This window comes from Megascapheus bottae, chromosome 1 (assembly GCF_031878675.1).
Source record: "Megascapheus bottae isolate mThoBot1 chromosome 1, mThoBot2.hap1, whole genome shotgun sequence".
In the NCBI taxonomy this organism is placed as follows: Eukaryota; Metazoa; Chordata; class Mammalia; order Rodentia; family Geomyidae; genus Megascapheus; species Megascapheus bottae.
Genome location: NC_143509.1, coordinates 64,381,262 through 64,399,642, shown reverse-complemented (window position 1 = coordinate 64,399,642; position 18,381 = coordinate 64,381,262). Strand labels below are relative to the sequence as shown.

Sequence of the window (18,381 nt, the reverse complement as noted above, 5' to 3'; positions counted from 1 at the left end):
TTTCCTCACGAAATCTTTTTTGTGTGATAATTTGAGTAACATCAAATTGGTCAACATGATGCTCTGATTTATGAGATCCATTTGTCCTACCATTTGAATGTACAAATGTGACATTTTTCAATATAGGTTAATGCTATTAAAAATTAGGAATCAGGGCTGGGAGTTTGGCCTAGTGGTAGAGTGCTTGCTTAGCATGCACAAAGACCTAGGTTGATTCCTCAGTACCACATACATAGAAAAAAAGCTGGAAGTGGTGCTGAAACTCAAGTGATAGAGCTCTAGCTTTGAGAAAAGCCCAAGGACAGTGCCCAGGCCCTGAGTTCAAGCCCTAGGACTGGTTAAAAAAAATAGGAATCAGGTCTACATATATACTTGGGTTTACTCAGTACTGTTCATAGAAATGCTGTATCTCTTAACTGACTAAAAGTATTTATCTAGTGAAGATTGAAATTAGGAATATTTCCTGATTAGAAAACCTAGAAATACATCTATCTCCTCTCTGTTGCTTAACTGGAAAGAGACTTCATTTAATGTCTAGATGAATATCTTTACTACTGTATTCTTTGAGGTAATGAACAGTAAGTACAGAGGCAAGTTAAAGTATTTGATTGTGATTAAGACTTTCTGTTGAGGAGGAACTATGGCTGAGGATGCACTGAGCTGACACCCTCTCTCCTCAGAGAACATATGCACTTGAAGAGTATGCTTGAAAGATGGCAAAAACTTAATGGTCTACCTTAAGGTATTATTACTTATTTCTTTTTTTCTGTTTTAGTAAAAAAAATCTACAAAAAATGGAAAAAAATCTACAAATGTTCAGTGTTCAAGAACAAAAGCAAGGGTTGGGAGTGTAGTCTAGTGGTAGAGTGCTTGCCTAGCACACATGAAGCCCTGGGTTCGATCCTTTGGTACCATATACACAGAAAAATCTGGAAGTGGTGCTGTAGCTCAAGTGGTAGAGCATTATTCTTGAGAAAGCCCAAGGGCAGTGTCCAGGCCCTGAGTTCAAGCCCTAGGATTGTAAAAAAGAAGAAAAAAGCCAAGTACCAAGTGGCTCACACCTGTAATCCTAGCTACTCAGGAGGCTGAGATCTGAGAACTGAGGTTCACAGCCAGCCTGGGCACAAAGTGTCTGTGAGACTCATCTCCAATTAACTGCCAGAAAACTGGAAATGGCACTGTGGCTCAAGTGGTAGAGCACTAGCCTTGAGCTGAAGAACTCAGGGACAATGCCCAGAGTTCAAGCCCCACAACTGACCCTTCCCCCATCCCAAAGAAAGAACAAAAAAACAAGGACTTATAGACTCATTCAAGTTTCTTTTTCTTCCTATAATTTTATGTCAAGAAAAGAACAGTTAGTGAATTGGCTGGATTTGACAAGCTAGTTAATATGTCTATAGCTTCTGCAAAAAAGAATAAAGGAAAACTCATGGTAAAGAGAAAGCGAGGAGAATAACTCATTTTCCGATGCCAACTGCCTGTTTCTGTGCAAGTTCTTAAATGAAATGTCCACATTCTCTGAAGGTGAAGCCCAAATTACCTTCTTAATCCTTATCTAGGTACCCAAGACACTTGTTGAATGGGTGAGTAATGAAAAAAAAAAACCCCACAAAACTACCTCATGGAGTAGCAAGAGGAAGTTGATGACTAAAGAGAACAGCAAAGAAAAGAGCAATTTCTCCAGCAACATCAAGGTGCAGAGGAACTTACCAACTTACAAACCCTGACCAAAGGGTGGGGTAATCAAAGGTTTATCCCTTCGGAGAACTTGATCTCATGTACCTCTAAGTTACATGTAACTATTTTTCCAGAATTCTGTATCTATGGCTAGTGTTCTAGATTCTGAAAGGAAAACAGACTTTTAAGAAGTCTGTACTTCTATGGCAAAATATAAAGAAAAACAATGAGAGTTCTGCTTGAGTCAAAATTTTGTTTTCTTAGGGGAATGGGGACAAAAACATGAGGAGTATCAATATGTGAGAAGTAATGTACCTACTACCTGATGGATGTAACTCTAACTCCTCTATATGTTATCCTGGCAATAAAAATATAAATAAAAGGGTTAATAAAAAATTAAATTAAAAAGGTTTGTGTTCTTTTCTATTTCTTATTTTTATGTTTTGTTGGTTGTAGGTCTTGAACCCGTGGGCCTGGGTGCCATCTCTGAGCTTTTTCACTGGAGGCTAGTTCTCTTCTACTTGAAGCCACAGCTTCATTTCTGGTTTTCTGGTGGTTAATTGGAGATGCAAGTCTCACTGACATTTCTTCCCCAGGGTGGCTTCTGACCTCTATCCTCAGATCTCACTTAGCCTCATGAGTAGCTAGGTATCAGCCAGCACTGCCAGGCAAAATGTTTTTCTTTGCTGTTGTTGGCTGTGGGACCTGAACTAGGGGCTGACCTCCCTACAAAATTTTGTATTCTTGACACAGCATTTCTTTCCTCAGTTAAGGATTTCCTAATAGAACTTGTGTATTTCATTAGTGTCTCCGTATTTTCTGTGTTCTTGTACATAAAATGTTTAACAGCAGCTGCACCCCCAAATTTGCTGTGAGAATGAGATAGTAAGAGGCCCTTTAGAGGAAGCTCTTATATAAATAAGCTATGAAGGATTCCAGTCATGGAGGTGTTTCCACTCTCTTATATGCTTTTCCTATAGGAGCCCTACCTGGCTTGCACAAAAATGATCATGGAGAATCCAAGGGAAGGTTCTAGAATGTTCTGGCTTGGAGAGAGGAAAAACAGCAACTGCACATGCTGCTAGATCAGTCTCCCTTAGTAGACTGAGGACTCTGTCTGCATAGTACCTCAGAGCACCGGGGTCACAGCCTTGAAACTGAGGGGAGGACACATAGGGAACTCTGCCAGACAAGAATCCCCATATTTCACCTAAGGGAAGAGAAAGGGGTTATTTTCCCCATCAAAGAGTGGTGGTCCTCACCATTGAAAAAAAATCATAATACAGAAAAAAAAAACCCAAAAGCTTTGCTTGGAGAGTGGGAACAGAAATTCTGCTGAATGTCCATTGTTATGCTCTGCAAAGAATGAAATGTAATCAGACCATAGAAAGCTTCCACCCATCTAGAACCCATCACCACACTTGTACAAACCTCAGTGACAATACTGGATTACAGTGTAAGAACAGAAGAGACAGAGACTCTAAGGAATAGCACTAAGGGAAAACCCAAAACCATAAAAGGAGACAGAAACAAAGTTACTGGAGGAAAATGAAATCTCTGGTGTCCATAGCGATAACAAACCTCAATCATAGTAACCATGGCAACAATAAGCTCCAAACAAAGCCAAGTTCAGGCTAGACTGACACAAATCTCTACATTAATGGTCTACTTACTGTAGTTCTTAACTGTTCTTAGCAAAATGGCTTTCAACAAAAATAGATATGACCTACCAAAAGACAAGAAATAAACACTCTGAAAAATAAAGCAATTATCAGAACAAGACATAGAGAACAACATATCAGAACATCGCACAAAGTTGTTGGAACTATCAGAGAATTTTAAATAATGTATGACAGTATTACATTCGGCATTAGATATGTAATGCTGTAGTAGAGACAGAAAACTCTTAAGATTCAAAATAAAAATGCTAGAAACCAGTTAGGTGCTGGTGGCTTATGCTTGTAATCCAGATACTTAGGAGGCTGAGATCTGAGGATAATTTGAAGCCAACCTAGATAGGAAAGTCTGTGAAATTCTTATCTCCAATTAACTACCCCAATCCAGAAGTGGAGCTGTGGCTCAACTGGTAGGGTGCTAGCCTCCAGCAGAAAGGCACACAGACAGCATCCAAGCCTTGAGTTCACGTCCCATGACCAAAGGCAATAAAAAGAAAAAAAAAGAGCTAGGAATCAAAAATACATATTAATAGAAATAAAGAGGGTTTTTAAAATTTTTACTTATCACAAGATGAAGCAGCTAAAGAAGAAATGAAGTAATCTGAAAGTAGTACAATGGACATTATGTTAACTGTAAAGTAAAAAGGAACAAGGGAACAACCTATCTGAGATTTAGGGGGCAGTAGAAAATAATTTAATACTAGCATGACTGGAAACTCAAGAGAATACGAATGACAAGTGAAAACATTTCAACAATAGTAGGTAAGAATACTCACAAATTAGTAACAAAACACATAGCCATATAGTAAACCCCTGGTATCCACAGTATATGTATGCAGTTCCAAGTAGGTCATTATTGAGGAAAAGCTTTGAGTTTAAACACAACTGAAGATAATGTGGGATGGAAGGTGCTTTTACACATTCACTGACCTGTGGAATCTGCACCTGGGGATTAAAAGGGTTTTGGCTGTGAAATTTCTTTGGATTTTTTTTTAAACATTTATGTTTTAACTGTGCTTGGTAAAACCACATGTGATAGCCAGGCACCAGGGGCTCATGCCTGTAATCCTAACTACTCAAGAGGCTGAGATATGATGATCGAAGTTCATGAGACTGGCTTGAAATCCATGAGACTCATTTCCAATTAACCACCAGAAAAGTGGAAGTGGTGCTGTGGCTAAAGGACAGTACCCAGGTCCAGAGTTCAAACCCCACAGATGACAAAAACAAACAACTTGACAAAAACAAACAAAAAACCACATGTGATCAACTTGTGAATAAGACAACCTTACTGCATCCCCAATAAGCTTCAGTCTATTTTTTAAATTTTATTGTTGGGGTTTCTTTTATTGTGGCAATCACAGGTTTTTGTTGTTGTTGTTTTGCCAGTTGTGGAGCTTGAACTCAAGGCCTGGGCACTGTCCTTGGACACTTTTTGCTCAAGGCTAATGCACTACCACTTGAGCAACAGCACCACTTCCAGCTTTTTCTATGTACGTGGTACCAAGGAATTGAACCCAGAGCTTTGTGCATATGAGGCAAGCACTTTACCTCTAGGCTATGCTCCCAGCCCATGGTTTATTTTATTGTACAAAGGGTTACAGTTATATTCATCAGGTAGTGGGTACATTACTTCTTGAACATTATAACCCCTTCCCATGTTTTTCTCTCACTTTCCCTCCCCTACTCCCTTTCACTCATCTTGTTTTTCCCTTACCTTCCTTTTTTCAAATAAACAAATAAATGTATATACAATATGCCAGGTACCACATTCAAATAACAACATGAGATAAATCATAAGGGGAAAAGAGGAAAAAAGAAAGAGCTTTACATAGTACATTAAGAATAACAATCACAAAGATAAACCTCTTGTTTCCATATCTTGGAGTTGATTTCACTTAGCCTCATCCTATATGGCCATGTGCACGTAGTTTTTGAGCTATTATAATCCTCTGTTAGGAGAATCCTAGATGTATACTAATTGTTACAAATGAGAGAAAACCATGGGGCCTATGTTTCTTTGGGTCTGGCTTACTTCACTTAATCAATCTATTAAACAAGGTAAACATGCCAATGAATCAACAAACCATACCCAGGCATATCATATTCTAAAACTGAAAACCAATGACAAAAATCTTGAATGCAGCTGAGGGAAAAATTTCATACTACTTACTTTTATGGGCTAAATGTGCTCTCCCAAAGTTCATATTAAACCCTAACTCCTCGAGTGTATTTGAGAAGTGTGTAAAAATAATCCAATACAGAAAAGTCGGTCTTAAAGGATATTGACTGTCTATACACACACAAAAATGAATTTCACACATACTTTATGCCATATGCAAGATGAATTCCAAATGGACCCAAGCGTTTGGGATGGTTTGAATCTGAAATGTCCCTCACAGGCCTGACTGTCATCTGGTAAGCACACGACAACAGGTCTCACAACATAAGCCTCACAAACAGGACTGGCTGAGGGCTACTCACCATTTTCTTGAGTCTCTTCTCTTCTCGTTTTCTCTCACGCTGAGCTTCCTTCTCTTCCGCCTCCTTCTTCTGACGTTCTTCCTCTCGGGCCTTTAACTGAGCCTGATTAGAGATAGTAATGCAGAAAAATCTGAACCCTCAATTTGGATAGGGAGAAGATCTACGTTGAGGCAGGTCAAGCAGCAGCCACAGCTTTGTCTCTGGAATCGTCCTCTTTTTTGGTGGTTAAAAGTAGCAAAACCCAACAAACATGTGGTCAATTGTGTAACTTAAGTTTTTCTCCACAAGGGGTGACATTAATGGAGATGCATTGTACTTATAAACTTATTGGATGAATGGTAACCCTTTTGTACACTAAAGAATAAAAATGAAAGAAAAAATTTTTTTCTACTTGAGGTGAGACTGCACATGATGATGTGAGGCCAAAATGATGTGTGTGTGTGTGTGTGTGTGTGTGTGTGTGTACATGCTAGTAGCAAAGTTTGAATGTAGTGTCTTGCACTTTGCTTGGTTTATTTGCTCATGGCTGGTACAAAAAGAACAACTGGCTCTAGATAAAACCAGGCTGGAGACAAGCCTGAGGTGATAAAAAGCTAACTATGAGAAAGTAAGCTGAGTGAGCTCAAATCCTTGTAATGGCCAAAAGTAAAACAGAATAAAGTTCCCCTTTGCAAACTCATTAGGTCAAACATCTACTGATAACAGCATTCTCAGTCCCACGTGAATCTTCCAGCTTCCTTTTCACAATGCTATTGGTCTTGGTCTCCTCACGGGTGAGTAGGCCAAAAGCCATTTCAAAGTTGGTCTAACTCTGTTACCACACAAGGCTGAACAAGTTACATTTCATTTGTTAAGTTCTAGACAACACATTTTTCTTGCCTCGGTTTGCATTTTGGATTTTATTACCAATTTCTCTTCATCTTGTTTTTTCTTCCTTTCTGCCAACATCCGCCTACGTTCAGCACGTTGAACTGCTCTCTCTTCCATGGCTAGAAAATAATAACATAATTTTAATAGAGAGAAATATGAGGAACACTGCAAGAGAAATTTCCCATGTCACAGTCGCATGTAGGGTTAGCATTTGAGTTTTCTTGTAAATTGAATGTTTACTATCTCAGAAGAAAATTAACGATATGAAACTTATATATACTTTGCAGGTAAAGACCTGTGATCTCATCCCAAGCTACTTCATTATCCTCTGCAATGACGAGTAATTTATAAATTGTTTTTGTTTACTTACATTTATTCTAGAATAATATAAATAATGGTTTAAATAAGATAATGTGCCTGGATGACAGGTTCTTGAATGTATGAAAGTAAAATGGTCATTTAATTGTGAAAAATTTAGTTCCATGTAAGAAAGATTTTGAGAATCAAAAGATTCCTTAAATCCTATTTTAAATGTGCCCATTGTTTTTCCTCATGTCTATGCATCTGGATATGCAAGAACAGACTAAACTTTGGGGTCAGGATGAATACATTTTAATAGAGTTTTAAGACCTGGCTATCCAGATGGGCAGGAACTGGAAGTCTACCAGGCATTTGAGAACTGGCATTGGAACAAATTTGAGTGTCAGACTCCTGTTCTTGACAGTCTATTAAATATCGATCCAAATGAAACAAATGCGCAAGATGGTCTGATAATATGACTCTGTAATCAGTCAGTGCTTTCACAGAAAGGAGGGGCACGGGTAGGAAAAGGATCAAGTTCTGCTCACCTAAGCCAGCCAAGAGTTTCTTTCAGTTCCTTGGGCTAGGTTGCAGAGAAGGGATTTTAAGCCTAAATTTTAAGAATTAAAAAACGAAAGCCTCACAGATATTAAGTGCCTGTGGTGGTGCCACAGATGGTGGGAGTGAGACTGTCCTTAAGGAGGCAGAAATAGACTAGAGGATTAAAGTGTGAGAGCCCAGAGAAGCAGCGCCTCAGCAATACGCCCTTTCCTCATCTTTTCTAGACAAAAATCATTAAAGGCTCCTTGAAAAATAAGACAGGGATTCTAAAATAGCTAACTCTTAGATCAAACAATAATTTTTAAAAACTTACTGCGCTGAACTGGGCATTTCCTGCTCAGCGTCAGTAGGAGGCAAAGACAGCACAAGCTGCTATCCTAGCAGAGAGGATGCAAATCCCTGGTCTCTTTGCAGACAAGAGCAGGCTGCAGGCTCAGTGTCCTTAGGATGTCATTACTTCTTGTGAGGACAGTAATCTTACCACAGGAAGGCAATCAAATTTACAAACATGACTGGTGACATGCGCTAAGTATATGATAATACAAATAAACAGACTGTGCTAGGTGGCCTCTAAGGAGTGCCCCTAATTTCATAGAATTATTTCACTTTAAAAATCATGGTTTCTATGTGCATCAACATGTTACCAAATTAAAATGTCACGAGTACATTTCATTATTTAAATCCTACTATGTAGGCCTAACTCATTATAAAAGGAAATAATAGTGGGTACTAGTGGGAGGGGGTTGGCTAGTGGCAAGAGAACGGGTTGAGTACTGTCAAAACTGATATTTGCAATACTAGGGAGATAGAACAGGGAAACATGGAGATACTATCTTTTGGAGGAAGGGGGCAGGGAGTGTGACAGACAGGGTGAGACTGATTGGAATATAGTGTAAACATGTGTGGAGATGAAACAATTATCCCCATCCCCTTAAATAAACTATTAAAAATATACAAATGATAAAATAACTTGAATTGCTATGAAATAATCAACACTGAAGTGTTAACAAAAAACATAATGGCAGGTGATCTTTATGAGTGTTTAGCTTTAACTATTGGGTGTGCCCATTTGTGTTGTTTGTGCATTCTTCTTAAGTGTAACTCACTAGGCATTCTGTTCCTCCCCTGTCTACTCATGTTAGATCCTGACCAAGTTCTGCTGAATCTCAGAAACCTACAAACTGCCACCATCTAGTCCCAGACATCTTCTATGTTCAGAGAGAAGACAACTACCATCAAGACAGCCATGCCTTTTAGTATAGGATGGGGTGCTATCATCTGCTTTGTGGTTTTTTGGGGTCCAGAAAGAGAATTTTGGGAATCATTTCTAGAAACTTCTGTCCCAGGAGAAGTAACCGATGAACTGGAGAAAAAAAAAGAAGAGGGAGAAACAAAAGGAAAATGATTTAGACCTACATTTATTATCTTTCAAAGCTTTTGTACCTGAGGGATTCAAAGCATTTAAGAACGTTTGTTAATCCTTCCTTGCTGAGATAACTATGAATTATTATACCTGAGTTAGACACTGGTGGAATGGAGTATGGAAAGGTCATGCGATGCTTGAGTTTACAATGGGAGTCAGGTATACTGACTCTGTTTCTAATCAAAGGTATCACCATTTCTTATCCTACCACTTATCATACATAGTGTATACATCTCAAGTACCTCTGGAACCATATTAAATGACTTTTGAGAAATTTGGACTCATAACAGAATCAAAAAAAGTTTTGTTTTTTTCCCAAAGAACTAACATTTCAAGCTAGAAGAGTAGCTACCCCAGTGGCTACTCCATATGGACCTGGAGTTGTCTTTCTTGGATTCTCAGCACTAAACATAATCAGAAATCTCATGAGAGCAAGTAGTTTAGTTTTTCCTCTTTTACTGGATACTTGCTGAGCTCCTCTGACAAAGGCAGACATAACCTAAATGCCAGCTATATAACAGGCTCTTTATAGGTGGTCATTTGCTTTCCATATTTGTTTACACTTGCCATAAACAGCTTCAGATCATGGAGTTAGGAAGTAGGGCAAAGAAGTTCAGGATCCTCTTTATTTCAAAGATTAAAAAAAAGCTCCTAACGTATTTGAAAGAGTGATATATGCCACAACAGACATACTTCCAAAGCTTTTGGCAGGTTCCCTGGTGTTCCTCTGCTGCTCTGGGACTTGACAGAGGGCGGCTCTGTGCATCCATGACTGCTGCAGCTCGCTCAGCTGCCCAACGGGCCTCTGCCAGCCGTTGGCTTTCCTTCAGCTCCAGAATGGTTTTCTGCTGTTCCTGAAGTTTCTTCTTTTGCTTCTCAATCAGCTGCTGCTGGTAGACATGGCGGTTACGGAAATGCCCCATACAAACAGGTTCTCCTTCCTGGCTGCTGGTTCCAAGCTTCTCATCACCACCAGGATGCTGAGCCATCTCAATATCTCGGGCCTTGGGCTGCTGAATACCTGGGATATTCCCAGGGATGTGGTGGAAGGGATCCTGCATGCTCTCCCTTGTGATTCTTCCTAAGGGAGGGTGCAACACAGATCTGTCGTTTCCCCAGGGTGGCTTTTCACACAAAGGGGGTCCAGTAGAGACCTGAGAGAGAGAACACTTCATAACTCAAATAATTAAGAGGACTGTCTAGATATCAGTCTCGTCAGCATTGTTTTGTTCAATGGCACAATTGCCTGCACCCCAACTAATTGCATTGTGCTACCGGATTGGGTATCTCAGAGGCCACCCCTAGAATGCTCATTAACAGTGGGTATGAAAGTGGCTGTAGCTGTGAGAACCACTTCTTGGGCAAAGACACCTACGATTGATCAAAGGTCTAATTGGGTAATATTACTTCAGATCCATATTATAGCTTTTTTTTTTTTTTTTTTTTTTGCCAGTCCTGGGCTTGAGCTCAGGGCCTGAGCACTGTCCTTGGACTTTCTCAAGGATAGCCTTTTTTCTATGTATGTGGTACTGAGGAATTGAACCCGGGTCTTCGTGCATGCTGAGCAAGCACTCTACCACTAGGCCAAACTCCCCGCCCATATTATAGCTATTTTAATTAATGCAAGAACAAATTGAATTTTGAAGAAATTTGAAATTTTTGTTACAAAGGATTTACTCTTTCTCAAGAATTTTGAAAAGAAGCTCTGATTTTTTTTTTTTTTTTAAGGTTTGAGACCAGGATCTGCCACTTCCATTTATTGGCTAGTGTTCTACCAACTGAGCCTTGCCTCAACTCCAAAAGCTCTGTTCTTTAAAGTCTTTCATACCTCTAGTAAAGTGCCCCCTCAATACAGTATAGCAGATTTATATAATTTTAACATCAGGATCTAGCATAAATCTAGTCACTAGCAATTCTTGAACTATATGTGGGAAGTATGTGGAAGGATTACTAGGCAAATATCTCTTACAGGAAAACAATATTACCTAAATTTATTGCAAAAGCATACAGATGAATACTTTTAATGAAGTTTTGCTGTATAAAATTTCATTGAATAGATGAGGTATCAAATTTTATTACAAGCTTAATCAGCAAAATTTACCCTGTCCATCATGATGCCAAGTAAAATGTCTCCTCTAGAATGATTTAATTTCATGACTTAAGGTCTGACTAGTTGCTTTTTTCTGCCCCTGCACTAGCACTAAGAAAAATATTAGCAGCTATTTAGTATCAGAATACTAGGGAAAATACTAGGTGCTATTTAGCATCAAAAAGCTTTAGCTTGAAAGAGGTGTCATATGCAGGTACTCAAAACTATTTCTCATAATTTTCATAGACTTAGCTGAGAGATTTGACATGTGGGAAACTCTAAAATGGAAAAGACTTTTTAAAAATAATCTTTTATTTCAGAAATGTCAGAGGACATTTATTCATGTGAACCCCCACTTAAGAAATTTAGTATCAAGCAGGGCAGATGTTTTAGGCTCTTTTAAACTTTACGGTAATGACATGTATTAACCCAGCAAGACTATGTAAAAAGCCTTGAGTACAGCAACAAGATTTCTTTTAGATCAATGTAACTTTCTAGGGTAAAAATAAGAGAGTGAAAGAAAAGCTTAATGGCACAGATTATACTGAATTGAAATGGAGTGAACAGTCTGGCCTAATTAGAGAAAATCACGTTTGGGCTAACTGGTAATTTTCAAACATTTTATAGCATGTGTGTTTTTAGTACATGAATTCCTGGGCAAAACTAATAAGCATCTAACTAAAGATATTGATTTTCGTGGTTTATATTCTAGAAAAGATTTAGTTTACTTAGTAATCTGTGGAGTGTACTGTAGCCTCTGTTTTAATTTGTTCTATTATTTTTTACAATATTATCTCTTTTTTTAAAATAAACTTTTTGTTTTTCATTTGAGATTTGTACGCTTATTTTTTTCCTGAAGTCTAACTATACATATAGTACTTTTTTTTGTTTTTCACAGTAAGAAGTATTTTCTGCTGACTTTTTTCACTTAAAAATAATAATAGTGGAATTTCACAGGGAAAAAGGTACCATCCAGTTATTTCAAAGGTAAAAATCTATCCTGGGACTCAACAGGATCAAAATTATCTAAACAACATAAAGATACATAAATTTCCTAAGGGAAAGGACTGAGATATTACTATATTAAGTCCCCATAGCAACTTTGCATTCTCCCTTTTCTGAGAGACTAAACTTAAAACCAATTTCCATGCTAGCAGTATCAGGGCTACTGATACTGAGGCTGGGCCTGTTTTGTGTGCAATGCACATTTGAGTTAAGTACTTAACACCAGCATTAGGAAGGTGGAGGTGAGAGTGCAGAAGGTTGCCTCCATCCAACACTGCGTTTCTAAACAAGGAAAGAACAATGAGGAGTGAAAAAGCGCACGGCACTTTAACACTAACATGATAAAAATTAACAACTGTGAGTATCATCAAATGCTACAACTTAAACCAAAAAGACAACTGACAAAATGGAAATTAAAATATTTCAGTATATATAATAATCAAAGCATCAATATTCTCAAAAATATAAAAGGAAGCTGGGTGTGGTGGCTCACGCCTGTAATCCTAGCTACTCAGGAGGCTGAGATCTGAGGATCAAGGTTCAAAGCCAGCACTCTTATCTCCAATTAACCTCTAGAAAATGGGAAGTGGGGCTTGGTTCAAGGGTAGGGTGGTAGCCTTGAGCTGAAGTGCTCAGGGACAACACCCAGGCCCAGGGATAGAGAGGTAATCTTGAGCTGAAGAGCTCATGGACAGTGCCCCAGAGTTCAAGCCCCATGACCCACAAATAAATAAATAAATAAATAAATAAATAAATGGATCCTATAAATAAGAAAAGGATATGAACCAAAAAGGAAAATGGACAAAGGACATGAGGAGACAAGTTAGTGTGTTCCTATGTCTCTCTATATGATATATATCCATATGTTTATACATTGAATATAAAATATTTAATTTCATTAGTAATCAAGGAAATGCAAATGATGAAGCAAGATTCAGGAGAAAATAGAACATGCATTCTATTTCCAAAATATTTATCCTAAGTAAAAGTATCATGGACACACACAAAGATTTAGCTATTAGTAGCAAGTTCACCAAAGCACTGTTGAAAGTAATAACAAAAAAGAAACATCTCAAATTATAGTAGATGAATAAGATCAATTCTTGCTTATAGTTCATTATAAAATATAATAGACATAATAATATACCATATAGACATCATACAGAACAGCAGTCTATGACAGTGGCAGGCAGATTCAAGTGTAGCACTTAAAAAATTCAGGCGCCCATAACTAGAAATTCCTGTTTAGTAGGACTAATTCTGAGTTACACGTTCAGTGGAGAACTGCTATGGTTAAAGTATATTTTAATAACATGAAGATTCTCATGTAATGTTTAACAATTTTTATTAAGAAATAAAAAACAAGCAAGGCGCTCTGTCTCACACTGGTAATCCTAGCTAGTTTAGAGGAAGAGACGGGGATGGTTGATTAAGACCATTGAAGAGACACACATTTTCTCAACGGAGAGCTAGACATGGTGCTATGTGCCTATTATTCTAGCGATGACAGAAGTCTGAAAGAGGTAGATCACAGAATCACAGCCTATGTGTGTTCATGTGCACAAAGAAAGACCCTATCTAGAAAACTCAGAACAAAAAAAGTTGGAGTTTTGGTTAAGCAGTTAAGTGTACTTGTCAGGCAAGTTCAAGGCCCTGACTTCAACTCCCCAGTATCATAACCTAGAGAAAAGGCTAGGTTGTTATACTTCCATGTAAGTATGGTTAACGCCAGCTGATAAAATTATGATTATTTTGTTTCCTCTGTGATTTTTTTTCTGTCAAAACGCTAATTAGTAAATATGACTTTTCTGACTAAAAAAAATAAATTAAATTCCCCTCATAAGTCATAAGCTAATTTAGAAATGTGTGCAGACTAAACATGAAGCATTCATCAGTTATAAATAGTGCTTTATGTATTTCTTTCTAAAGTAGTCATTTTATTAGTAGTTTTAAATTCCCCCATTATGTCAAATAATTTCAGGGTGGCTAGGTGATTATAAAGATTCAGTTAAAAAAAATAAATACTTTCTTGGAAGATAACCTCTGTGCACTGTCATACTCTAACCTTTTAACAACCTAGACCAGGCAATCTGACCGTGACTGCCAGGCCATAAAAGTACAGGAAAACTAAACAAAGAAAAACAGTATACCTCTCTACTTCTTGCTGGCAAGCCCTATCTTAAGCCATAAAAGTACAGGAAAACTAAACAAAGAAAAACAGTATACCTCTTCACTTCTTGCTGGCAAGCCCACCACGGCTGTGGACTTTTCCTGTGGTTGGATGTCTGGTAGCCCATCAGTACTGAGTTTTCCTAGAGATGCTGCCTTCAACAGCTCATCCATTTTCTTCCTAGTTTCCTCCTTTGCAAGAGCCAACTCCCTGTTCATGACCTGGGCATCATGCCAGTGCTGCCATTCTGCAAAGCAGTGTCGAAGAACTTGTGTCCGGTTAAACTCAGTGGCCAGTTGTTGTTTTCTAAGTGACAAGACATTTTCATTAAAATAAAGAAGCAAGGGCCAGAAGCATGGCCTAGTGGTAGAGTGCTTGCCTAGCACGCATGAAGTCCTGGATTTGATACCTTGGTACCATGTACACAGAAAAGTTGAAAGTGGTGCAGTGGCTCAAGTGGTAGAGCACTAGCCTTCAGAAAAGCTGAGGGACAATGTCCAGGCCCCAGGACTGGCATAAAAATATAAATAAATAAAATAAAAAAGCAGTATTTGGTATAATATATATAAATAATATAATAGCTGGTATGATAATATAAATAAAACACAAGACCAAAGACATACCTAAAATGTTCCATCTTAACTCCAGATTATCTTTTTTTAAATATATTTTTATTGTAATTAATAAGAGGGTTACATGATATTTGCCAGATAGAAGGTGCATTAATTCACATACATTGATACCCTTTCACATGTCTTGGTACCCATTACCCTCCCCCCCCCACCACCCACTCCCCGTATTGGTTTTCCCCCCTTCCCTATCAAGTTTCAGATAACCAAATACAAATAAATTCAATATATCAGATAACAAAGTGAGATACTGTAACAGTATGAGATACCCAAGGGACAGCAAAGGAGATGAGGGATAACATAGTACATTAAGGACAACAATCATTCTTTATATGGCTTTTGTTTCAATATCCTGGAGGTCCTTTCAATTAGCTTCATACTATATGGCCTTATGTATCATATCTTTTCTTTTTTTGTTCTGTTACTAGGGCTTGAACTCAGGGCCTGGGCTCTGACCCTTAGTTTTCTTGCTCAAGGTGAATGCTCTACCTCTTGAGCCACAGCTCCACTTTTGGCTTTTTGAGAGTCTCATACACTTTCCTTCCCCAGCTGGCTTTAAACCATGATTCTCAGATCTCACCTCCTGAGTACCTAGGATTGCAGGTGTGAGCCACTCATTCCTACTTTCACATTAAACTAAATAGAGCCGCTTTGAACATTCTCTAGTTTAAAAAGTCTCTTCACAGAAAACATCAATATGTCCACTTTTAAGAAAAGTGACTTCTCTGTTCTGTTCTATCATGTTACAAAGACATACTAAATGTTTTTTTTTTATTACTATAAAATAGTTTCTGAAGCTTTTGTAGGGGGAAAAACCAAATGAATATTTTAAGAGGAATGAATGGAGGAAATAAACATTCATTTAGTATGTTTATCTAAGAAATAAAGGTTTAAGCAAAGAGCAGGAAAAAAATATATCATTTAAAAAGTATTATCAATAATGACTTATAAAAGTTGAAGTCAGTTGAAGCAGGGCACTAGTGGCTCATGCCTCTCTTCCTAGCTACTCCGGAGGCTGAGATCAGAGGATCGAGGTTCAAAGCCAGCCTGGGCACAAAAGTGTATGAGGGGGCTGGGAGTTTGGCCCAGTGGTAGAATGCTTGCCTAGCATGCACAAAGACCCAGGTTCGATTCCTTAGTACCACATCCATAGAAAAAGCTGGAAGTGGTGCTGTGGCTCAAGTGGTAGAGCGCACTAGCCTTGACAAAGTCAAGGACAGTGCTCAGGCCCTAAGTTCAAGCCCCAGGACTGGCAAAATAAACAAACAAACAAAAAAAGTCCATGAGACTCTTATGTCCAATTAACCACCAGAAAAGGGGAAGTGGCGCTGTGGCTCAAAGTGGTAGAGTGCTAGCCTTGAGCTGAACAGCTAAGGGAAAGTACTCAGGTTAAGAGTTCAAGCCGCATGACTGACCAAAACCAACCAACCAACCAAACAAAAAAACCTTGAAGTCACACTGGCAGCTCATCCCCAAGCCAGCTGGGAGTCTGAAAACAGATGTACTGTGGTTCTAAGACAGCCTGGGCAGAAAACCATCCAGGATACTTTGTTGTTCAAGGGAAGCTGAAATGAGGTAGAAGGTGCCAGTAATCCCAGCAGTGATGAGAAGCATAAGTAGACACCTGCACCTCAGGTGCATGCCTGGGAAGGAACTGAGACCTATCCTTAAAACAAACAAACAGCTGGTGAAAAACAGGACTTAGCCATGTGTTTTATCAGTACCTACCCAGTCCATTAAATACATGGCCTTGTGTTCAAAACCCACTCCAAAAACAAAATAAATGTCAACGTCAAATTCTAGGGTAAATCTTGTGAAAGAAAGACTTACTCAGGAGAAGAATCACTAAAATGGCCTCATATACCAAACCTGAATAACTGAACTGAATAAATGTCTGGTGAAGAGACCTTGCTCTCATGGAATACAATCATCTTCTAGTTTTATTTTTAACTTTTTTACTCCTGCAAAATTCACAAACATGAGGACACTGGACTGAGTGAGCAGGGAAGTGGCATCACTGCCTCCCCAGCGATCTAAGGTGGCAGCCAGTTGAGGCCTACCTACCTGTGGGAGTGGTTATTAGCCCTGTTGGCTTGAAACTTACTGTGTGGTACTGCTGATCAGCGTGGGGGTTTTAAATCTACTATGGTTTAGCTGTCCACATGATTTTATCTTGTGAAGGAGACTGGCACATATTCTCTGTAACACTGCCTGAGAATCCATTTCTGTTAATGCTTCTTCATTTCCCTCATGTTCTTTTTGAGATCAGGTCAAGAAACTCATGATCATTGAGTAAGAACCATAAAGGTCTTAATAATTGTTTGAGCTGAAATAAGTTTTATAAGTTTTTACGCTTAATTCCAGAGATGTACTGATATCTCTATTCCAACCCAGTCTGAATTCCTGAAATAATCAATTCTGCTACCCACTTGAATGTACCCTTGAAAATAAATGCTGAAATTTCAGCCCTACTGTAATATTATGAAGTAAAAGGTATTTAGGGAGCTGAGACTGAAGCTCTGTTCTCTAGCTTGCCTGTATGTAAAAAAAAAAGTAATTAGGTCAAGAGACTCTGTATTCATGAATAGATAGATTAATGCTGTTATCTTGGGAGTGAGCTCCTAATAAAAATGATGTTTGGCCTGATTTCCCAGTTCTGTCCATATGTGCTTGTCTGCCCTTTTGCCAATGTTATGACATAGTACTGTGGCCCTTGGCACATGCACGTACTATTCTTAGATTTTCCAGCCCTTAGAACCATGAGCCAAATAAAATTCTATTATTTATAAATTAGACAATTACAGAATTATGTGACAGCATAAAACAGATGAAGACATCTGCTATTCAAATATTTCATTATATTTAATTGATCTTCATGCTGCATTGAACTCAATAAATACTTTGTGATTGATAGTTTTGTAATAAAAGTTTTTATAATAAAATAAATGTTCATATATTCTAATTTAGTGAGAATAAATTAAGTATCTGAGACAGAGATCTTGAAATAAAATTTTTAGAAGGAATAAAAACAAATAAAGTAGTAGGGTAGGGAAGATCAAATTCTAAAAGTTCTGTTTAGAAATAAAGGAACACAAAACTCTATGACACTTTTCTCAAGTGAGTAAAATTCATAAATTAGTGTGCTGCTATTTGCTTAACACAAAATTCCATTTTCATCCATCAGCAGTACCGAATTTACCTGGTGTGTTTTAATTTCATGTTTCTGTAGCACAAACCACCAGAAGCAGCCCTGAGGTTTTGACTGCCAGAAAGATCATTTGGACACTACAAAAAGCCAAGGAAAAAGACATGCCTGTACCTACCACAAGAGTGAAAACATAAGAAATGAGCAGAGCAGACTTAGAGTCTTCTCCAAAACAGTTGTGCAGGAGGTTTGGAAATGTAGGGAATATATCCTTATTTGGAGGCTGAGGTAGAAGGGTAGGAACAAGAAGGTGAGGATCCAGAAATAAAGCTGGCCCCATTCCTGCTCTGCT

At 38.3% G+C, this 18,381-nt stretch overlaps 1 protein-coding gene across 1 annotated transcript in view; it reads right to left on the bottom strand.

Moving 5' to 3' along the window:
* The window catches only part of Ccdc191 (coiled-coil domain containing 191), a 63,783-nt gene that overhangs the window by 8,250 nt on the left and 37,152 nt on the right, over positions 1-18,381 (bottom strand). Inside the window, exons 9-13 of the mRNA XM_090346143.1 lie at positions 14,312-14,561; positions 9,685-10,145; positions 8,819-8,931; positions 6,744-6,826; positions 5,838-5,939 (exon numbers count right to left, since the gene is read on the bottom strand). Of these exons, the coding sequence (XP_090202269.1) occupies positions 5,838-5,939; positions 6,744-6,826; positions 8,819-8,931; positions 9,685-10,145; positions 14,312-14,561 (1,009 nt within the window). The remainder of the gene's footprint in view (positions 1-5,837; positions 5,940-6,743; positions 6,827-8,818; positions 8,932-9,684; positions 10,146-14,311; positions 14,562-18,381) is intronic.